This window comes from Marmota monax, unplaced genomic scaffold (genome assembly GCF_021218885.2).
Source record: "Marmota monax isolate L192 unplaced genomic scaffold, Marmota_monax_Labrador192_F-V1.1 WCK01_AAM20220418_F8-fsc00108, whole genome shotgun sequence".
NCBI classification, from domain to species: domain Eukaryota; kingdom Metazoa; phylum Chordata; class Mammalia; order Rodentia; family Sciuridae; genus Marmota; species Marmota monax.
Genome location: NW_026694593.1, coordinates 1,691,884 through 1,714,821, shown reverse-complemented (window position 1 = coordinate 1,714,821; position 22,938 = coordinate 1,691,884). Strand labels below are relative to the sequence as shown.

The following is a 22,938-nucleotide window of genomic DNA, read 5'->3' as shown; positions in this document are numbered from 1 at the left end:
GCCCGCCTGCCAGTCTGTCGCACACACCCCCTCCGCCCCGCGCGCCAGCGGTTCCGAGCCCGAGGCGCCTCCGCTGCAAGCCCGCGGGGCCACGCCGGCTCCTACTCCTGAGGGGTCGGGGGGCGCCCCCATGGCCGCAGCGGGGTGTGGGAGGCCAAGGGTGTAAGCGGGCGGTCGTCATGGAGGCGGAGCAGCGGCCAGCGGCGGGGGCCGGCGAAGGGACGACCCCTGGGCTGGAGGCGGCGCCTCCCACTGCTCCCACTCCCGCGCCCGCGGCCTCAGGTCCGATCCCCGGGTCAGCTCCCGAGCCTAAGAGGAGGCAGCTCGGGACGCTACTGCAGCCCACGGTCAACAAGTTCTCTCTTCGGGTATTCGGCAGCCACAAAGCAGTGGAAATCGAGCAGGAGAGGGTGAAGTCAGCGGGGGCCTGGATCATCCACCCCTACAGCGACTTCCGGTATTGGGGGCCCGGCAGGGAGGGCGGGAGACGCGGATCCCACCCCCGCGGGCAGCCACGCGCGGTCTAGGCCCGCCCCACCCTCCGAGGTCACTTCATTTCCGGCCCAGGGGTCTCTGGGTGGGGCAGGAGAGTCACCTCCCTCAGCCTAGCCTGGGAATACCTGTGTAGGGTATCCCCGGCCGGAGATCCTCGGTGATTTGTTAGGCTGGGGCGCCAAAGGGGCAAGCACACATCAGAGGATCTCCAGAGACCTGGCTTTCCCATTTCAGGAACCTGGGACCCCATCCGGACTACAGGGACTACCCGAGTTTGGAACCCTTGCTTCTTTCCGTCCTGTTTGGTGGGGATCTGGGAAATTATGTCATAGTCCAAGGGTTAGCCTGAGGCAGCAGCCGACCTCCGCTCTCTCCCCTCCTGTACCCCTACCTCCAGCACCTGCCTAGTTCAGCAGGACAAGCTACAAGAAAAATAGGAATGCTGGAGAGGGCAGGGGTCCTGACAGCCGGTCTGATCGCTGTCCGTGGTGCTGAACGCAGGGTGTGGCAAGGCGAATACTCAGAGCAATTGAGGTAGCAAAGCCAGGGCACAGTCACTGCCCAGGTGACTCCCAGAAAAGAGGAAAGGAGGTGGGGGTGGGGCCATTTCACAGTCCCCATCAGGCTGTACCTCTACATCAAGGTCGCTAGGGGAGGAGAGCAGCCCTGTCCTTGGGGAAAATGAAGGACAGCTTTTGGATGAGGCAGAGATGTGTGCAAAGCTTCTAACCCGAGGAACCAAAGAAGCAGAATGGCTGAAGTGTGAATCTAGAGCCTTGAAACACAATTGGGAACCCAGATGTTATCTTGAATCCACAGATATACACACTCCTTAAATGTTCCTCTTCCTCCCATTGTCCTTTCCATTTCTCTCTTTACTGCCTCACTCTCATCCCTCAAGTGCACCTTTTCTAGTTCCCCATGGTCACCCTTTCTCTCTCCAGTTCACCCTCATATGTATCCCCAGGAGCTATATCCCCCTTATGATTGTGCTTCTCTCCATCCTTTCTTCTGCATCACCCGCTGGGCTTGTGACCGCCTGTGAGTCAGGCTGTGAAGATGCTCTATGGCTAGGCAAACCCTTTTTCCCTCCCCTCTCCCAGAATCTCACAGTACAGGATTTCTCCTCAGCAGCCCAGGAGAGAGGGAAAGAGGGATCAAGGATTTGTTGTTGAACAAAAGCACACAGTCTGAGGGGTTTCCTGAAGGCCCGTACTGGGAACCCCCAAGCACCTTTCAGGGGCTAGGAGGATTGGTTTTTCAGTCAGAGTCGGAAGGCACTGTGCCCTGGGTTTATACTGGGATTAGATGTGTCCTAGAATTAAAACCACCATTGGTAATTGAGTGCCTCAGATTATCCAGTGATTTTATCTGAGTGAAGGCTTCTCTCAGCTCCCTCCCAACCTCTTATTTCTAAAGCGTCTGCCACAGCAGTGTGGCTCTCCCTAGCCCATACCCTTGCCTGGGCACAGGAAGGTTAGAGAGAGTAGGGAGTGCAGAGCTCAAGCCTTACTGCCTCGGATTGCCCATGAAGTTCCTCTGTGTGAGCAGACCTATGAGATGCAGTGGAGGCACTAGGGAGGGGCATCTCTGGAATGCTCAGGTCAATGGGGGCAGGACAGACCAGACTCCCCTGGAACACAGATGAGCAGATCCCCGTAGACAAACAGGATTCACAGGTCCAACTGTGCTGGGAAGGAGGAACGGAGTCGGGACGGCTGAGGAGAGTGTGGGGTCCTAGAATAGGAATGGGCAGAAAGCTGGAGATGGGAGAAGCCACAACCTTTTCAGAAAGCTGGGGATAAAGGGTGGGTGAGTCATAACACCAGCTAGTGCTTGTATAGCACTGTCACATCCATTGTTTCAGTGGAAATTTTTTCAACAACCCTGTGGGATTGGAGTACTTTATCTTTCTTTTTTAACCTTTAGAATAGTTAAAAGTGGTGACATAGGTCTTATATAGTAGGGATGATACACACACACAAACTGTCATGTAATAGCTGTCTAGGTTAAGAGGCTGCATATTGCCAGTGGCACAGAAGTTCTCTCATATCTCTTTCGCAAACCCATAAATATGAGAGTACCCACTAAGTGTTCAGCTAAGTGTTCTCATATTTATTTCCCAAACCCACTATTCTTATCATCTATTGATTGATTGATTACTGGTGGGGATTGAGCCCAGGGCCTCAAGCATGCTAAGCACACACTCTACTGCGGAGCTATCCCCAACCCCATATTCTAAGTTTTGTGGTACTCATTTTCTTACTTTTAAAAATAGTTTTACCACTTTTCTGAATCCTGAAATAATGAATGTAATTTAGTTTTGCCTGTTTTTAAACTCTGTGTAAGTACGCTCATCCCATATTATCCTTATGTTTTTTTTTCCCCATTATGAAATTTGTGAGCTTCATCCTTACTGCGGATGTAGCTGTAATTGAGTAATTTCACAGCCACGTAGTATTCCAGACTATGAATATGTCATGTATCACAGAGTATTTATCTTCGTGTCTTATTTATCTATACTTTCTACTGATGAATATTTGGGTTGTTCCCAAATTTAATTCTGTTATAAATATTCCTATATTTATTGCTGGAGTGCTTGTTTCCCTCTGGTGTGTACATACCTAGGAATGGAATTGCTGGGTTTCTGGGAATGCAACTATTCAACTTTACTAGATAATGCTGCACAGTTTCCTAAATAGCGGTTCCAGTTCTCATTCCCAGCGGCTATTAATGTGTAAGTGGACTCATCCCATATTATCCTTATGTTATTATCCTCATTCCGTTATTCTGTGTTCTTGCCCATGTTGGTGGGGAGTCACAGTATCTTCTGTCATTCTACTGGCTGGTGAAATATCGTGGTCTTACTCCCTATCCGCCTCCCTCCTTAGGTTTTATTGGGACTTGATCATGCTGCTGCTGATGGTGGGGAACCTCATCGTACTTCCCGTGGGCATCACCTTCTTCAAGGAGGAGAACTCCCCTCCCTGGATCGTCTTCAATGTCCTTTCTGATACTTTCTTCCTGCTGGATCTGGTACTCAACTTCCGCACCGGCATCGTGGTAGAGGAAGGTGCAGAGATCCTTCTGGCACCGCGGGCCATCCGCACGCGCTACCTCCGCACCTGGTTCCTGGTTGACCTCATATCTTCCATCCCCGTGGATTACATTTTCTTGGTGGTGGAACTGGAGCCACGGCTGGACGCTGAGGTCTACAAGACGGCGCGCGCCCTGCGCATCGTTCGGTTTACCAAGATCCTCAGCCTGCTGCGGCTGCTCCGCCTCTCCCGCCTCATCCGCTACATTCACCAGTGGGAGGAGGTGGGGTGGGGAGGTGGGCAGGGGGGCTCGCAGAGCCCTTAGGGAAGGCTCTGTGGGTGGGGCTCCTGGTGACTTTATAAGTGAAGCATGGTTGAGTTCATTCCAAAGTTGATGGGGGTGAAACAGGTACAGAAAAAGGATTCAGGGGATGAGGCCTGGGGCAGAGTGTTGGGGCAGGAGAGTGGAGCTCAGCAGCTGGACAAACACTTCAGGCTTAGTTGATCCCAGGGTGAAGATGGGGTGGGAGGAGTCTGGAGCTGCGGCTTCAGGACAGCAGATTAGTGGTTCAGAGTGTGGTCTCTGCAACTTCGTGTCCTGTGGTCAGATCCTAGTTTTATTATTTAATATATGTACCTATGGTGTGGTTGGAAAGATTAAAGGAGTTAATACATGTAAAGCACTTAGGCATCTGGTGCCTAGTAAGTTCCGAGTAAATTAACTGTTATTTCTGTTGTTGGAGGGGAAAAGGGCTGCTGGCATTAATCCTTCCATCCATGCCTAGGGACATTTCATTGTGAAATGCCCCCTGCCCTCTTTTTCAGGCCACACCCGGGCAGCTTGTGCAGTAGACCTGTTTGAGTCTCCACTGGGACACTTACAGTGTGATTCAGGGCACATGATTGGCCTTAATCTTCCTACCTATGAGAGTAGGAAGCACGATCTACTTTATATGAGCTATATATGTGTGCTAGAAACTCCACACAAACACTATCCACGTTTTTTTTAAATTCAGGGAGGCAGGGGCAAGGGAGAAGTTCAAAGATAATTTGCAAGGCTGGGACTGGAGAAGGACCAGCAGGGAGGGGTTCCTGTCCACAGCAGCCCCTCCTCGGACTCCTCAGATCTTTCACATGACCTATGACCTGGCCAGCGCTGTGGTTCGTATCTTCAACCTCATTGGGATGATGCTCCTGCTCTGTCACTGGGATGGCTGTCTGCAGTTCCTGGTCCCCATGCTGCAGGACTTCCCTCCTGACTGCTGGGTTTCTATGAACCGCATGGTGGTGAGAAGTCCCCCGGCTCAGCTGCCCCTGGGCCTTCTGAGGGCTCTTCTGCCTGAGCAGCAGGGACGGCCTCAGGGAGCAGGAGGTGGGGGATAATCAAGAAAGAAGACTGGAAGAGGTGGGGAGGAGGGAGGAGGGGGGACAGAGACCCAGAGGAACTGTCTGTGTGTTGGAGGGGGTAGGCGAGGAATGGAACCTAAGCAGAAAAAGGCCCCAAGCTGTAAAAAGGGCTTTTTTGCTTCAGGGACCCCAGAGTGAAACGAGTGTCTCCTGGGAGGATGGTCTGAAGTGGAAGGGGCAGGCAGAGGACTCAAAGAGAGAAAAAGGGGAAGGTGGAGAATGAGGCTCTGAGGGGCCATGCCTAGCTCTGCAATTTACTCTGCCCCCCAGAACCACTCGTGGGGCCGCCAGTACTCCCATGCCCTGTTCAAGGCCATGAGCCACATGCTGTGCATTGGCTATGGGCAGCAGGCTCCTGTGGGCATGCCCGACGTCTGGCTCACCATGCTCAGCATGATCGTGGGCGCCACGTGCTATGCCATGTTCATCGGTCACGCCACTGCCCTCATCCAGTCCCTGGATTCTTCGCGGCGTCAGTATCAGGAGAAGGTCAGCAGGGATCGGAGAGGGAAGGGGTTGGTGTGGAGAGGTGCTGGAGACTGGGTAGCTCGACTTGAGGCCCATTCTGGTGGGTCTCTTGTGTCCTTCCCTGACCCATGTCCATTTGTCCTCTACTTCTGCCCTTGGGCCCCGCCCCTCTAGCCATTTCTGTTTTTTTCTGTCACTATGCTGTGTGTCTTCCCCATATCCACCATTATCCGTATATCTTGTGGTCCTGTGTATCCACATCGGGCTCCATGTTTCACCTCCCTAACTCTGATCTATGTCTGTGACCTTCCACCCCCACCCATGTCTCTCTGTATCCTCTTCCTGCTGGCCATGGGTCGGCCCTCCAGTATAAGCAGGTGGAGCAGTACATGTCCTTCCACAAGCTGCCGGCTGATACCCGGCAGCGCATCCATGAGTATTATGAGCACCGCTACCAGGGCAAGATGTTCGACGAGGAGAGCATCCTGGGCGAGCTGAGCGAGCCACTGCGGGAGGTGGGGCCGGGCTGGGCCCTTGAAGGGGGCTCTTCAAGGATCTGGGTTTCTGGGGGTGCTGTTTCTCAGGGCAGGAGGAACTGATCAGTAGGTACTCTTATAGGGAGTAAGGCCTGTAGAGGGCCCCGTGGGAGATCAGGTATGTGGGGGGCCTTATGGAGTTAAGAGACTTTCTTGAAGGTCTTATGGGTGATATATGCATGGGTGGGGCTATAGGGATTTCTGTTTTGGGGAGATGGTTCCACCCAGGCCCGAGGGAGGGCTTTGAAGACAGGAGCTTAGGAATGGTCCCAGGCCCACTGTAGCATCGCCATCCTATGGCAGATCTTGACCCCAGGGTGGGGTTTCTGGAGACAGCTCATTGGAGGGATCTTAGGGCAGGGGGCAGAGCCTACCTGACAGGTCCCTCCCCTGCCCAGGAGATCATTAACTTCACCTGCCGAGGCCTGGTGGCCCATATGCCACTGTTCGCCCATGCCGACCCCAGCTTCGTCACCGCAGTGCTCACCAAGCTACGCTTTGAGGTCTTCCAGCCGGGGGACCTTGTGGTGCGTGAGGGCTCCGTGGGCAGGAAGATGTACTTCATCCAGCACGGGCTGCTCAGTGTGCTGGCACGTGGTGCCCGGGACACCCGCCTCACTGATGGATCCTACTTTGGGGGTTAGCAGATCTCAAGGAGGGAGGAGGGTGGATCACAAACACTGGAGACTGGGCAAATGCTCCCTGGGATCAGGATCCCCTCCGGCTGTGCTGTACAATCAGGGTTCCAGTCCCCTTCCCAGCATGCTCAGAATCTCTAGGCTTGGGGCCTGGGGGTGGGGGGAGCTGTACTTTTTAAAAGCTTCTCAGGAGTTTCCAGTGCATAGTCAGGTCACAAATTATTGAGACAGAGGGCCTTTTAAGACTCTTAGCCAGTGAATCAATCCAAGGATCCTATGAGTTGAGGGGAAAATAGGAATGAAGCAGAGCTCCCCTAGGCATTTGAACTTTGTGGAGCTGCCCTGGTATTAGGATTCAGGGACCCAGCCTGTGGCAGTAGGGGCAGTTCTACCAGCTTCCCAAAGGGACTTGAGACTCATATAACCTCTCAGCCCTCAAAACACCCACCATCCCTCAGCACCCCCATCTGTTACACTCGACTCCTGTGGCATTATTTTTATCCTCCAAGGTAACCCTTAGTGTTTATTCAAGAGGTCGGAGAAGTGAGCTGCCCCAGGTCTCCTCCTGGGGTAGAGCAGTGAGGCTGGGCTGGGCATTAAAGTGGGAGTCTGGAGGCCAGCCAGATCTGCCTGTTTGTCAGCTTTGAGAGAGTGACCACGCATGGTAGTGTATGCCTGTAATGTCAGCTGCTCAGGAGGCTAGGGGGGCAGGATTGCAAGTTCAAAACCAGCCTGGGCAACTTAGCAAGACCCTGTCTGAAAAAAAAATAGTGCAGGGGTGCGGGCTGGGGCTCTAACTCAGTGGTAGAGAGTACCTCTGGTCTCATCCCTAGTGCTGGGGAGGAAAAAAAAAAGGAAAAGGAAAGGAAAAAAAGCAGAGTGAGAAAGACAGGAAGCAGTCATCCAGAAATTTGTTTACAGGTCTGGAGAGAGACATGCTTGGAGCATTTAGGGACCCAGGGGTAGGGGAAAAGCTTTAGTTTCTCCCAAGTCTAGGGAGAATCCTGAGACTTCTGGGTCAGCTGGTGCAGGCCCAGTGAGAGGGAGCTCTGGGAATGGGTTCTGAGCCTTCTTCCTACTTCTGCAGAGATCTGCCTGCTGACCCGGGGCCGGCGCACAGCCAGTGTGCGGGCCGACACCTACTGCCGACTCTACTCACTTAGTGTGGACCATTTCAACGCAGTGCTTGAGGAGTTTCCTATGATGCGCAGGGCTTTTGAGACCGTGGCAATGGATCGGCTGCGCCGCATAGGTGAGATCTGTCTCCCCTGGATCCCAGCTGTGCCTGACCCCATCTCTATAGCAAGAAACAGTCTCTAGTGCTTCAGGGCCACACCCAGCTCACCCAATCCCAGCAAATGCCCCCAACAGGCCTTTCAACGCTGTGGATCACTGTCCTTATCCCTCAGTGTGTCCTACCCCTGGAAACATCCCCCCGAGTCTCCATACCCTGAGCCCTCCAACTGAGCACCAGTCCCTGAACCTCACCAATTCTGATTCACAACCTCTTCTTCCAACCCCATCTTCCAATCTCCATCCCCCAGCACTATCTCCATACCCTCATCCCCACCCCCACCCCTGACAGCGGTTACCTTCACATTCTTTGGCATCCAACCTCTATCTTGGATTCTTTCCCTATTATTAACTCCACCCTCCTGGAACAACTTCTAGGCAAGAAGAATTCCATACTGCAACGGAAGCGCTCTGAGCCAAGCCCAGGCAGCAGCGGCGGTATCATGGAGCAGCATTTGGTGCAACACGACAGGGACATGGCTCGGGGTGTCCGGGGTCTGGCTCCAGGCACTGGAGCTCGGCTCAGTGGGAAGCCAGTGCTGTGGGAGCCGCTTGTGCATGCCCCTCTACAGGCAGCTGCTGTGACCTCCAATGTGGCCATTGCTCTGACTCACCAGCGGGGCCCCCTGCCTCTCTCCCCAGATTCTCCAGCCACCCTCCTTGCTCGCTCTGCTCGACTCTCAGCAGGCTCCCCAGCTTCCCCACTGGTGCCTGTCCGAGGCGGCCCTCTGCTGGCTCGGGGGCCATGGGCATCCACCTCCCGCTTGCCTGCCCCACCAGTTCGAACCCTCCATGCCAGCCTATCCAGGGCAGGGCGCTCCCAGGTGTCCCTGCTGGGCCCTCCACCAGGAGGAGGTAGCCGGCGGTTAGGACCTCGGGGCCGCCCACTCTCAGCCTCCCAACCCTCTTTGCCTCAGCGGGCAACAGGCGATGGCTCTCCTGGGCGGAAGGGCTCTGGAAGTGAGCGGCTGCCCCCCTCAGGGCTCCTAGCCAAGCCTCCAGGGACAGCCCAGTCCCCCAGGCCACCAGTGCCTGAGCCAGCCACGCCCCGGGGCCCCCAGCTCTCTGCCAACATGTGAAACCTTTGGTTACACAGGCCTTAGCTATTGGGGTGCAATAGTGTGTGCCCAATGGCAGATGCCTCCCGGGGAAGGCTGAGAGGACCCGAAACACTGCCTATGGGAATGTCTGTTCTTATCACCATGAAGATAGTCTGCGTCCTCAGCTAGAGCATCCACAGCCTGTCTAACGTCCTAACGCATTCATCCATTTGTCCTATGTACCGAGTGCCTACCATGCTCAAGGCACTGTGCCAGGCGCTGTATGTCTCCACTGCCAAGTAGAAGTGACTCAAAGCCCTTTGATAAGGGCACTCCCTGGCCAAGGTCCTGCCAGGTGCAGGCCTGGATCCATGACCCCACCTTTATTAAGCACAAGTGCTTGCCATCACCATCACTGCCAAGTAATTAGATATCTCTGTTTCCCTGCCAATGACCCTGCAGGTTCTGCCCCATGTGGTTATCTTCCTGTCCCCTTAGCATAGCTGGGCACTGTCAATTACCTGTGCCCTCATTGCTGCCAACAAATGTCTTGAATCCTTAGTGTGGGCATCTACCTTTGCCCTCTTACTGCCACCTGTGGACCCACCCAGATAATCTCCTCTAAGAGGGAACACACATCTACCCAGTTCCCTGCGATCTCTGTCCATGTGGTAGAGTTATTTTTCTAAACTGGGAGCTGCCTCTTCCCTGTGCCTCCTGCCCCAGTGGCGTACCCCCCCCCTTAAACTAAGGGATAATTGTCACCTCCTGACTGTGCTAGCCTAGATCCACCTTGGTAGGGGGCAAGTATCTGAATCTTTATGTGATCTCTTCTTTCCTTTTTTATTTGTCTTATTTATTCAGTTATTTATTAATTTTATTTATTCATTTGCTAATTTGACTTATCGATTCATTTTATCCTTTATCTGTCCTTCCCCCCCTCCTGGGAGGGAGATGGGAGGAGCAGGAGGAGGCAGGACCATACTACACCAACTCTTGTGGTCCTTGTGCAGTGCCATCAGCAATATCAAACCCTCTCCCTACCTAGGTAAAGGCAGGTGGGGCCACCCAAGAGGGGGAGGGGACTATTTTTATCTGTTTTTTTCTCTTCTGGGTCTGCTGTTGGTGCAGGAGTAAGGAGGGCCCCACAGAATCCAAGCCTGGGGAAGAGCAGCCAGCCAGCCCCTCTACCTTCTCAGGGACAAGAGTAATCCCTTACCCACCCACTCTGTCCCCTCTCCTATTCTGCAGTATCAAAGAATGTGGGGCCAGGACCCTAAAATCTCCTTTCCTCCTGGGTGGGGAGTTCTGGGGTTCTTGGTGTGTGGGAGAAGTTTTATAATTGCTGCTAAATAGCTGGGTTTAAAAGAAAATAGAGACACTTATTTTGGCTCTTGGTTTGTGTGTGGGACTAAAGTGGGTATGAGGGAATTTCTGGGTGCAGGAGGGGGCATGTGGCCCAGCAAAGCAATGAGGTGGCCATGAGAGCAGCCAGGGGGAGACAGTCTGCAAGCTCAGCCTCAAGGCTGTGAAGTCAGTGATGAGATCATCCTGCCTGGCTCTTGATTCTCCCCAGCTTCTCCCAAGTGTGGCCCCCTGATGTTACTGTCTGCCACCATGAAGGGGTAGCTTGCCCCGGCTTGAGACTACCCGTGGGAGGTGTCACGCTCCTCAGGAGATGCCCTGCTGATTGTGAGGGCCACATAGGAGAACATCAGACTGCACGGATATGCAGTGTTTTAAAATAGTAGTTCAGTGGAGACTAGACAAGATCACCCTGTCTCTGCTCCCCAACCCCAGGGATGAGAAACGTGAAAGAATAGAATTAAGCAGCCAAGCTGGGTTTAAAGGCTCAGGGCATCTTAGAGCCTGGCTAAGCAGATTGGATGTGGGGAATATACAATTGGTGCTGCTGGGTGGCCAGTGCATAATTGGACACAGATTTTCAGGGCCTGTCTGAAATGCAGGCGGGGGCACCCCGCAATCGGGCTAGATGGCAGATGTGATCTTGGATAGGGATATGGGTGTAGAGAGACTGGGAAATGAGGCCATGGATGGGTTGTGGGTTGGAGGGAGCAGTGTGGGGAGGAAGGGTTGGACTGGATCAGAGCGGGAAGGAGCGTCTCAGGATATGCTCAGCACTCGCATGATGTTGGTATAGCCAGAGCCAGGTCGCCAGCCTGTCACCACAATCACCAGGTCCCCAATTCGGAGAAAACCACGGAGCTTTCCTGGGGAAGGGAAAGAAGGTGATATTCGTTGAGAGGCCTAGACCAGCCTGGTAATAAGAATCAGCAACCATCCCCAACCCCCTTCAAGGCTACCCTGTAGGAATTGAGGCACTTGAAGCAAACTGTTGGCACCACAGGGAATGTAACCACTGTGGCGTTTTAAAGCTGTGCAGTGTCAATGGGGGGAGGTGGTGCATGGTTGCTAAGTAGCAAGGCTGCCCAAAGAGGTCAAGTAGGATCATATGACAATTGTCAATTCGATTTTCATTCCAGCTGTCGAGCTTTCTCCTCTCTCCTCTTGCTCCTATGTCATACTGGGCTCAAGCCACCCGGCACAGACAGCAGCTGGATGACTTAAGGATGGCTCTGCCCTCTCTCTCAGCTTAACCCCCACCCCCAGCATTCAAGCTACTTCTCAGTCTTAGTGACTCTTACAAGGACAATCTGGAATTGAAGGAGAGGGGTAGGGCTTTTTTGAGTGGTGTGTGAAGCCAGGTTGAGGGACTCCTGGTACAAATGCAGGGGAGGGAGAGAGGGACGTCTGGGAGCTCACCACTCTGAATGCCAAATTGGACCCGGCGATCCACATCGTCTGCCCAGATGGCCTCTGGAGGTTCTCTGTAGAGCAAGGGGAAGACTCCTCGGCATAGGTTGACCTGGCGGGCAGCCTGGGCGGAGCGGGTGACAGCAATGACTGGGGCTCGAGGTCGGTACCGAGACAGAAGCTGGGCCGAGCTGAAGAAGAGCAAGAGAGGCTGGGGCTGGGGCTCAGCGGTAGAGTGCTCGCCCAGCACGTGCGATACGCTGGGTTCTATCCTCAGCACCCCATAAAAATAAATAAAAGGTGTTGTGTCCGACTATAACTTAAAAATAAATAAATAAATAAATAAATATATATATATATATATATATATATATATATATATATATATATGAGCAAGAGAGGGTTGAAACAGGAGACAAGTTTGAATTGTGGTTCTAGGTGTCACCAGGAAACTGTGTGACCCTGAGGAAGTCATCACACTTCTCTGGGCCTTGATTTTTCTCCTCTGTAAAAAGTGACTCAAAGCCCTTTGACAAGGGCACTCCCTGGCCAAGGTCCTGCCAGGTGCAGGTCTGGATCCTCCTGCCACAGAATAAGAATCTACCAGAAGATATGATAAGGAGAAACCTCTTTAAAAACCATAAAGCCATTCAGAGAGTATGCATTTATATAGTACTTAATTTATATATACTACTTAATGTCTCTTGCTAACCCTCAAAACTCCATGAGAAACAGTGGCTGACATAGACCTGAGTGTACGGAGCAGGGCTATAGAGTCCAGGTGAGTTTCCCATGGTCTCATTGCTAAGATTCAGAACAAAGACTTGAACTCAGACCAACTGGCCAATCTGCAACACTTCAGAATTGTAAGGCTCCGCAGGCTAAATGGACTTGCCTCGGAGACCTAGGAACCCAAATGCCCTGAAGCCAACATGCTCAGGGATGCCATCCCGCCAGTCCTCTAGAATTAGATGACCTGAGTCCTGGTACACTCCAAGATCTGCACCCCCGGCCTCTAGTCCTCACAGCCGTCTCTCTTCTTGCCCTGCGGCACTGGTCTTCATCCCTGATGGCCAGACAACTCTCAGGTCCATGGCCCAGTCCAGCCTACCCTTAACCCAACGCCCTGTCTGGGCTTCCCAGTGTCCCCCTCACCGGCCAGTAGTGGTCAGAACGATGATGGCAGCAGCACAGCACTTGAAAGAGGCCTCCACAGCCCCGATGGCAGTCACCTCAGTGGGGTCACGACTCAGTGGCGCTGCCCTGCGCAGCTCCTCAAACAATTGCCGGTGGTACACCGCGGCCTCGGCCTCCCGTGCAATCTGCAGGTACCAGAAGGTCACAATTGACGATGGACTCATCTCCCTAGTGGTCCAGAACATCGGTGCAAGGACAATGGCAAGGGACAATGGGGCCCAAAAAGGGTTTGGGTCCCCAGGCCATTGGCCTTTCCTTATGAGTTCCTACCGCGTGCTGCATCTTTACGGCCTCCACGGGGAAGTGGCCTTTGGCAGTCTCCCCTGACAGCATGATGCAGTCTGCCCCATCCAGTACAGCATTGGCCACATCGCTGGTCTCGGCCCGTGTTGGCCGGGGCTTAGTAATCATGCTCTCCAGCATCTGGGGACACCATGGATGTCAGAGCTGTAGGAAGCACACTCTCACTGGAGTCCTTGACAAGCTACTTCTCTGACACCTAAACTCCCAGAGTGCCCTGAAAATCAGGATCACAGTCACAAGCTGTGTGACCCTGGCAGTTCAGTTTCCTCAACTGAAAAGGAGGGTCACAATATCTCTACTTAACTTCACTATTTGAGGATCAAACACTGGATGGCATTGTCCAAAGACCCAAGATGTGGATATTCACCCTCAGTGATCACAAGACCACAAAGGGTCCCAGCCCCAAGGATCACTCCAGACCTGAGTGGCGCAGACGACGGGCTTGCCTGCCAAGTTGCACCGCCCAATCATCATCTTCTGAGCCAGGAAAACCTTCTCAGCTGGGATTTCGATGCCCAGGTCTCCCCGTGCTACCATGATACCATCGCTCACCTCCAGGATTTCATCAAACCTGGGTGGTTGGGGGAATCAGGGCTGGAGCAGGACCGGGAGATGCCATGGAGAAGCGAGCAAAAGAAGAGAAGTGGGGGGAGTGGTTTGTCCCCATAGTGCCTGATGGGGACAATGACCTAGCCTCACTTCTTCACGCCTTCGTGGTTCTCGATTTTGCTGATGATTTTGATGCTCTGTCCCTCCGGCCCCAGAGCAGCCCGAACTGCAGTCACATCGCTAGCTTTCCGCACAAAGGAGGCAAAGACGATGTCCACACCATGCTCCACCCCGAAGCGCAGGTCCAAGGTGTCTTGCTCAGACAGCCCAGGCAGGTCAACCTCGGCACCTGGCAAGTTTACGCCCTTTCTGCTGCCCAGAACGCCACCATTCTCCACTTCGGTTACTAGTCCCTCTGGGCCTGCAGAGAACCAACTTCGGTGAGGACTGTGAAGGGACACCAGCCTTGGACCCTCAAGAGATCAGGAACCATGTCCCACTCATTTCCCCGCCCTTGTTCTGGCTCCTGCACCTAATAGGCCGGTTATGTCTGTGCAAGATATAACCAACCCGCAAGACCAGTTCCAACCAGGTGAAAGCAGAAGTCTGGATGCTGGGGACTCCTGAGAAGAGTGGGAAGGACACATGGCCAGGGGAAGAGTGGGAATGACACATGTCCGTCTAAGGGCGAATGGGGGAACCAAAGGGAAAAGAATGTGCCCAGCGTTTGTGCGTGGTCAGGGCGGGAGGTGAGTCCGCACCGATGTTCTGGACCACTAGGGAGATGAGTCCATCGTCAATGAAGATGCGGCCCCCCACCGGCACAACCCGGAGGATATTGGGGTAGTCCACCCACACGGTGTTCGCGTCCCCCCGCGTCCGGAACGCCGGGTCCACAGTCACCAGCACTTGGGAGCCCTTCACTATCTCCACTTCGCACTGCGGACCCTAGGCGGAGAGCCAAAGCAGACCTAAGTCCTGCACGCATGTCCCTGACCGCTCCCCCAGCTCCGCCTCTGGCCCCGCCCAATTCCCTGGGCGCTCTGGGGTCCCCTTCTCCACCCCAGACACCGCCGGCCCCAGCCCCGCGGCTCACCCCCTGCAGGATTCCAGTACGTATCTCCGGTCCCTTGGTGTCCAGAGCGATGGCCACTGGCCGGTAGCTGAGCGGGGAAGTTGCAAAGCTCTCCACTGCCTCCCGGATGTTGGCGATGGACTCAGCGTGGTACTGGGGAGGAAGAGGAAGCGAGATTTCCAGGGAAGGTGACTAGGGCTTGGGGCATCCTCCAGCCCCGCCCTCTACCCCCTCCATTCGCTGCAACCTCGTGGGAGCCATGGGAGAAGTTGAGTCTTGCAATGTTCATCCCGGCCTTGATCATCTCCTTGAGGCGCTCCACTGAGCGAGATGTGGGCCCTGGAACCAAAGATCCTGCTCAGACTGCTTTTCCCCCACCCTGGCAGACAGACAGCTCACCACCACCCTCAAAGGCACCCCACACCACTGGGGTCCTGTTACCTGACCTTTATTCCTTAATGTAACCCCTGCACACAGGTTCCAAACTCTTTTTTCTTTCTGCAGCCAACATTCGCCCCTTTGGGGAGGCAGTGCTGCAGGGTTCTTAGAGGAAGGTAACCTCAGCTAGACCCTAGGTAAGCATGTTGGCAAGTGACTTAAGTTCTGCAGTGTGGGGGTTATCACAGGGCATGAGAGGGGTAGGGTCCTCATTGACTGAGAGCTGAGTTCTAGCTAAGTTGCCCACGAAGGGCTTGAGCTGAATTTATGATCCTCTTGCCTCAGCCTCCACATAGCAGGGAGTACAGGTGTGTGTGTGTGCCACTTGTCTGGCTTCATCTCTATCATTTGATTGATTGATTGATTGATTGCTGGTCCTTGCACATGCTAAGCATGCACTGACCATTAAGCTACATTCACAGCCACGGTCTCTATCATTTTACCGTCATTCTTTGGCGATCTCAGTCCCATCTATATGCAGACATTCCCAAAATTTATTTATTTTAAAATATTTTTTAGATGTTGATGGACCTTTATTTTATTCATTTATTTATATGTGGTGCTGAGAATCGAACCCAGGGCCTCACACATGCTAGGCAAGTGCTCTACCACTGAGCCACAACTCCAGCCCTCCCAAATTTATATTTCAGACCTTGCTTGTAAACCCAGAGTTGTATATTGGACTGACTGCCTACTCTACGTCATGCTTGGATATTTTATTTTTTTTGTACTGGGAATTGAATTGAATCCAGGTACACTTTACTGCTGAGCTACATTCCCAGACCTTTTTTTTTTTTTTTTTTTTTTTTGGTGCTGGGGCCATGTGCATGTAAGGCAAGCACTCTACTAACTGAACTATATCCCTAGCCCTCTTTTTCTTTTTAAAATTTAGTTATCTTTTATTTTGAGACAGGGTCTTGCCAAATTGCCTAGAGCCTCACTAAATTTGAAGCTGATGTTGAACTTGCAATTCTCTTGCCTCAGCCTCCCGACCTGGGATTATAGGCATGTGCCACTGCACCAGGCCCCTTGGATGTTTAATATGCGCCTCAAACTCAACACATCCCTAACTTTCCCATCACAGTCTCTCCTGCCCACTTGATACTGCCGACTTCCAGTTCCTCAGGCCCAAACCTTGCAGTCAGCTGGGTGTGGGTGTGCCTGCCTGGGATGCCAGCTATGGCAGGGGTCCTGCCACAGGAGGGTCACAAGTTTGAGGCCAGCTTCAGCAACTTAGCAAGACCCTGTCTCAAAAAAATAAATTAAAGGGCTGGGGTTGTGGCTCAGTGGTAGAGCGCTTGCCTCGCATATGCCCTGGGTTCAGTCCCCAGCACCATATAAAAATAAAGATATTGTGTCCATCTACAACTAAAAAAAATATTTAAAAAAATAAAATAAAAAGGGCTGGGGATGTAGCTCAGTGGTTGAGTGTCCTTGGGTTCAATTCTCAGTACCAGAAAACCAACAAAATTAATCAATTAGTAAATCCTCCCCCACCCCATCAATCAATCCAGTTGATCCATTAGGACATCTTGTCTTCTGTACCTTTAAAATACATTCAGAATCGGCCTGCTCTGGCCATCTCCACTGCCACCACCTGGGCTGAGCCCGAAGTACTGCTGGAACAGCCCTGTCCTTGCCCCGACCCCACCCCGGATCTATTTTCAATCCGGCAGTTTGGAGGGTTCTGCTAAATATAAGTAAGAACTTGTCACCTCCGGATTGCTCAAGACACTGCAAGACTTCCATTTTATTTGGAGGAAAATTCGACTCAAACTCTGAGAATGGCCTCTGAACAGCCACTGTCCCATCCCTCCCTTCGTCTCTTCATATCTGTGCCCTGGCCCCTTCCTGTTTTCCAGCTTTCTTAGGACTTGGGCACCGATTATTCCCTTGGCCTGGAACTCTCTCCCCAGCTATCAGAAGGCTCATTCTCCCACCTCCGAGTTTTTGTTTGTCTCCTTTTTTTTCCAGTAAAGGCTGCCCTGGCCTCCCTGATCAGGACTGTAACCTGCCTCCCGCTCTCCCACGCATGTTGCCCCTTACTACACTCCCTTTTTATACAGTACTTATCATTTCCTAACACACTAAATTATTTACCTATTTTTATTTTTATTTTTTTAATATTTATTTTTTAGTTTTCGGCGGACACAACATCTTACATCTTTATTTGTATGTGGTGCTGAGGATGGAACCCGGGCCGCACGCATGCCAGGCGAGCGCGCTACCGCTTGAGTCACATCCCCAGCCCCATATTTACCTATTTTAAAAAAAAATAATATATATGCGTACATATATATCTTTAGTTGTCAATGGACCTTTATTTTATTTATTTATATATGGTGCTGAGAACTGAACCCAGTGCCTCACACCTGCCAGGCAAGTGCTCTACCACTGAGCCACAACCCCAGCCCTATTTACTTATTTTAGGTTTTCATTTTATTTCTTGGTGGTACAGGGGATGGAAACCAGGGCCTCATGCATACTAGGCAAGTGCCCTTCTATTGAGCTACATCCCTGGCCCATTTACTTACTCTGTGTGTGTGTGTGTGGCTGGGGATTGAACCCAAGGCAAGCACTGTACCAACTGAGCTAGGTCCCCAGCCCCGAATAAAGATTGAACCCAAGGATACTTTTCTACTGAGCCACACCCCCAACGCTTTTTATCTTTTTTTTTTTTTTTAGAGAGAGAATTTTTTTAATATTTATTTTTAGTTTTCGGCAGACACAACATCTTTGTTTGTATGTGGTGCTGAGGATCGAACCCGGGCCGCACGCATGCCAGGCGAGTGCGCTACCGCTTGAGCCACATCCCCAGCCCGCTTCTTATCTTTTTGAGATGGGGTCTTGCTGAGTTGCTGAGGCTGGCCTCAAACTTGTGATCCTCCTGCCTCAGCCTCTGGAGTTGCTGGGATTACCAACCTGCACTATTGCACCCAGCATCAAATACTTGTTGAATGAATGACTATGTCAAATATGTAGAAGTTTTGGGCTGGGGTTATGGCTCCAGCAGTAGAGCGCCAGCCTCGCACATGTGAGACCCTGGGTTCGATCCTTAGCACCACACAAAAATAAACAAAATAAAATAAAGATATTGTGCCCATGTATAACTAAAAAAAAAGAAAAAAAAAAAAGCCCATGTAGAAGTCTCAAAGGAAGAGAAAGTTGAAGAAGCACCTCGATGCACACCATTGTGCGAGGCTGCCAGGGAATAGGTGGCCTTACCGATGGTGGCGATGATGCTGGTGCTTCGAGCAGCCACAGGCTCGGAGTCAATATCCAGCAGGCAGAGATGTTCCAGGAAGGTGTCTGCCATCGCGGCAGACAGCTGCTGCTTCTGGAAGAAGGCCGTGCCCAGCTCCTGGGTCAGCTGGGCCACGCTGGCGCGCCGCAGATATCCTGCTGGCCCTGCAGTCGAAGGGGGCTCAGTAGGCACAGGCACCTGCCTTCCTCCCGGCACTTCAGTACACCCTGTCCCCCTCCCCTGGGGCCCCCAGTTGTGTGTGGAGCTCTTCATGCCTACATTATCTTATTTACTCCCAGCCGTTCCACAAACAGGTAACATGAAAGCTCTAGAATTATCCCAGTTTTACTGATAAGGAAACAAGGCCTGAGAAAGAAGAAATAAATTGCCCAAGATCAGATAACTTGTAAGTAACAGAGATAGGGTTCAAATCTGTCTAACTCTGCGACTAACTTTAAACTCAAGTTCTTTTTTTGAGATGGTTCTCACTAAGTTGCCCAGGCTGGCCTCAAACTGGCCATCCTCTTGCCTCAGCCTCCTGAATGGCTGGGATTACAGGCATGGCCACCGTGCCCAGCTAGGCTCAAGTTCTTGACCACCCAGCTGTACTGATCTCCCAAACAGCTTGCCCTTCAGCTACTGACTTGCCTCAGCCTCAGCCTCAACCTCCCTTCTGTCTGGTTCACAGTGGCACCTCGTTAGCCAATCCTGGAATCACCCAGTTCCCTCTCCTGAGGCCCCTGTTTACTTCCTTCAAACCCCTGGCAATCGGCCGACTTCCCTAAACCCTCCGGAGTATCTTCAGTCCACTCAGTGCTGCTCTAGGCCCAGGTTGGGGGCCCTGTAGCTCGATCCTGCCCAGCCCAGAGGAGCCCCATGTGCAGACGCACCTTCCATGCTCCTGCACCTGATCTGCCTCTGTGGCTCTGCTCCACGTTGTAGCACTATCAGAGGCCTGAGGCCCAGCTGGTTAAAGTGTCACCAGAGTCTTTCCTGCCAATGGAAGCCCTGTACTCCAGGGACCAGAGTCCAGGAGCCACGGGAGTGCCCCATGCTTCCCATGTTGCAGGCCCCCTCCTGGCCTGCCTTCAGGGCCTGCACAAGAGGCCTGAGCCAGTCGGTAAGTTAATACAGAGGACACTCTGATAAACATGGATAGGCTCCAAATTCCTCCAACTCCCGTTCCAGCTTTCCACCCTGTTTTCCCCTCTGTTCAATGATTTCCATTCCCCTCCTTACCTCCTGGAGCCCCGATTAGGACAGACATTGCTAAGTCTTTTTGGGACTGCGAGATCCATGACCTAAGCTGCTGGGGTGGAATGTTCTCCTGGACTGACATGCTTCCAAAGCGTGGGCCCAGGGCTGCCAGAACCGTGGACTGGGAGGAGAGAATGACAAAATTGCTGTTCTTATCTAAGTGAGCCAGAAAATAGAAAAGGGGCACACCCAGTAGGCAGCCCCATCCCCACACAGAACCCCTCCCCTAGACCTGCCAGCTCTCTGCCCCTGCCATTCCCCTATCTCACTCAATGTATTTCCTTCTTTTGGTACTGGGGATTGAACTCAGGGGCACTCAACCACTGGGCCACGTCCCCAGCCTTATGTTGTATTTTATTTAGAGACAGGGTCTCACTGAGTTGCTTAGCAACTTGCTATTGCTGAGGCTGGCTTTGAACTCGTGATCCTCCCACCTCAGCTTCCTGAGTGGCTGGGATTACAGGCGTGCACCCTTCCTTCCTTTTTTCTTTCTTTCTTGGCACTGGGGAATGGACCCAGGGACACATTACCACTGAGCTAGATCCCCAGTCCTTTTATTTTTTTATTTTGAGCCAGGGTCTCACTAAGTTGCTGAGGGTTTTGCTAATTGCTGAGACTGGCCTCAAACTTGTGACCCTCCTGCCTTAGATTCAATAGTAACTGGGATTTCAGGAATGCACCATTGCACCAAGTTCTTGGTCAATTTTCAATTCATTCATACCATCTGTTCATGAACCTGAATAGAGATTTTTTTTTTCCCAAGTGATATAATTCCTCCTTCTTTGTACTTACTGTAGTGAGCCCCAGATGGATCTAGGAAGAGGGGTTTGAGAGTAGGGACTGGAGCCTGAGGAAAGAGGAAGGAAGGGAAGCCCTTTGACAGTGTTGTGGGACCCTCAGTTTTCCCCTTTGTTTCTCTGTCCTGACCAAGAAATACAGAAAGCTTGCTGTGACCTGGCCAGCCACATGTTATCTCCTGCAGGATTGACCCCAAGCTGAGACCTTGAACATTCCCAGGCACTAATAAACTTGTTGCTGATTAACCATGTTGCTAAATATATAGAAGCCAAATTCCTTCCAACCTCACATAAACTCCATAACCCGAATCCCACCTCAGCCATTGTCCTTGTTTAGAATATTCCTCTTCTTTTGGTTCCCCATAAAAATACGCTTCAGCCCTCACACTGCCCTGTATGTAAGTCCCCCTAAGAAATGCTCTGTACTGATCACCCCTGCGTGTAATGCTTCTTTCTTTGGAATCCAAAATGACCCCATCTTGGGATGGTTTGGGAAGTCCCTGTGGAATTTTCCTGATTCCACTTTTGGGCAACCCTAGCTATGGGTTCAGCCTTTTGACAAAAGAGTGGGGTTCTCTGCAAGGGCTTTGATGACATCATCCTTATCACAACATTAGCTAACATTTGCATGTTTGATACTGCCCAATGTTCACTAAGCACCTACTCTGTGTCAGGCCCTATGGATATGGTGGAGAGCAAAACAGAAAGGGCCTTTCTCATCTATAGAATTTACAATATAGTGGGAAGACAGATGTAACCAAGTATCAAAGAAATAAATGCACAGCTCCAAACCTTGTAAGCATTATTAGGAAATCCATATGGAGCTGGGACGACAGTGAGGAGAGACTAGGGGAATGTATTTTCCATGAAGTAGTCAGGAGGACCTCTTTGAAGTGATCATGCTTTTTTTCTCCCCCTGGTACAGGGAATTGAACCCAAGGGTGCACTACCACTGAGCTATACCCGTGGCCCTTTTTATTTTGAGGGAAGTACTCACTAAGTTGCCCAGACAAGCTTCAAACTTGTGATCGTCCTGCCTCAGCCTCTCAAGTCACTGGGATTTCAGGTGCACACCACAGTGATTGACTGGATGGGCTAATTTTGAGATGTGAATTAATCATTATATTTGCAGAGCTGGGTGTGGTGGTACACATCTGTAATTCCAGTGACTTGGGAGGCTGAGGCAGGAGAATTGTGAGTTCAAAGCCAGCCTCAGCAACTTAGTGAGAGCCTGTCTCTAAAATAAAATATTTTTTAAAAAGGCCTAGGGATGGGCTGGAGATTTAGCTCAGTTGGTTGAGTGCTAGTCTTGCATGCACAGGGCCCTGCGTTCAATCCCCAGCTCCACAATAAAAAGGGCTGGGGATATGGCTCAGCAGTTAAGTGCCCCTGGGTTCAATCCCTGGTAACCACCTCCCCGCCCCCCGTTTTTTTTTTTTTAACCTACAGATCAGATTGTTGAATCTGTTCATTGATCACCTCCTGTGTGGGCTCAGCATTCAGGGCTTTATATAGGCCATGTGATTATATTATAATGGTGGCCTAGAAGGAAGGGAGTCTCCTTAGGCTGTTGTACAGATGAGGCAACTGAGCAGGGTGTGCCACATATCTTCTGTGGCCACTCCAGATTCCTTCTCTACCCTTCACTCTGCTCCCTGGCCAGGGGCTGAAGGCCTTGCCCCACGGCTTCTGCAGGTTTGGCCAGTAGAGAGCAGCACCCACTGGGGAAGAGACAAGAAAAAAGAGGTTGGGCATATATCTCTCCATGTCCCTTCTGTGAGGTGGCTGTAGTCACAACTCCTGCCAGGGGGCCCTCTCTGTGCAGATTCTAGGAACAATTCTCATCCCAGCCCTAGGACCCATAAGGCAGAAGTGAGTCCTCCGTAACAAGAGCCAGGATAATGCACCATCCCTTGTGGTTCACCATGACCCTGCCTGCCACCCACTCCTTTGCATATAGTTATTTTAAGAAGCATTCTTCTTGGGGCTGGGGTTGTGGCTCAGTGGGACAGTGCTTGTTTAGCCCATGTGAGGCACTGGGTTCGATCCTCAGCACCACATAAAAATAAAGGCATTGTGTTGTGTCCATCTACACCTAAAAAATAAATATTAAAAAAATAAAGTTACTGTGTCCACCTACAACTAGAAAACGTTAATTAAAAAGAAAGAAAGAAAAACTCCTTAAATTATCCAGTTTGAGAGAGTCCTCCATTTCCTGTCAGAAGTTTGCCTGATACACTTGTCAGAGGCTAAAAATGATGGAGTTGGGATTCAGGCTCAAAGTGTGTGGTTCCAGAGCCTGATCATCACCTCTAAACTCTATTTCTTCCCTCCTTTGGGACTGTCTCAGTGGAGGGAGAAAGGAAGACATCTCAGACTTTGGAATTG

At 51.8% G+C, this 22,938-nt stretch overlaps 2 protein-coding genes across 4 annotated transcripts; one reads left to right on the top strand and one right to left on the bottom strand.

Annotated features, from left to right (window-relative positions):
• The first annotated feature begins 52 nt into the window (after window positions 1-52).
• Window positions 53-10,300, top strand: Hcn3 (hyperpolarization activated cyclic nucleotide gated potassium channel 3). Its single transcript, XM_046421567.2, has 8 exons — window positions 53-457; window positions 3,387-3,816; window positions 4,659-4,820; window positions 5,211-5,429; window positions 5,777-5,923; window positions 6,343-6,583; window positions 7,670-7,834; window positions 8,254-10,300. The coding sequence occupies exons 1-8, from the start codon at window positions 180-182 to the stop codon at window positions 8,952-8,954; spliced, it is 2,343 nt and encodes a 780-aa protein (XP_046277523.1). The 5' UTR covers window positions 53-179; the 3' UTR covers window positions 8,955-10,300.
• A 440-nt stretch (window positions 10,301-10,740) lies between these two features.
• On the bottom strand, window positions 10,741-19,881 carry Pklr (pyruvate kinase L/R). Of its 3 annotated transcripts, XM_046421570.2 has the most exons (12): window positions 19,387-19,402; window positions 18,776-18,862; window positions 18,478-18,660; window positions 15,062-15,153; window positions 14,836-14,967; window positions 14,501-14,687; window positions 13,890-14,160; window positions 13,611-13,761; window positions 13,158-13,310; window positions 12,846-13,012; window positions 11,700-11,881; window positions 10,741-11,146 (listed from the first exon to the last, which is right to left on the bottom strand). In XM_046421570.2, exons 3-12 carry the CDS (start codon window positions 18,566-18,568, stop codon window positions 11,040-11,042), a joined length of 1,533 nt encoding a protein of 510 aa, XP_046277526.1. In that variant the 5' UTR covers window positions 18,569-18,660; window positions 18,776-18,862; window positions 19,387-19,402; the 3' UTR covers window positions 10,741-11,039. The 3 variants fall into 3 exon arrangements, with proteins under 3 accessions (XP_046277526.1, XP_046277524.1, XP_046277525.1); XM_046421568.2 differs by lacking the exons at window positions 18,776-18,862; window positions 19,387-19,402 and adding an exon at window positions 19,736-19,881; XM_046421569.2 differs by lacking the exon at window positions 18,776-18,862 and having other exon boundaries at window positions 19,387-19,480.
• Between the last annotated feature and the right edge of the window lie 3,057 nt (window positions 19,882-22,938).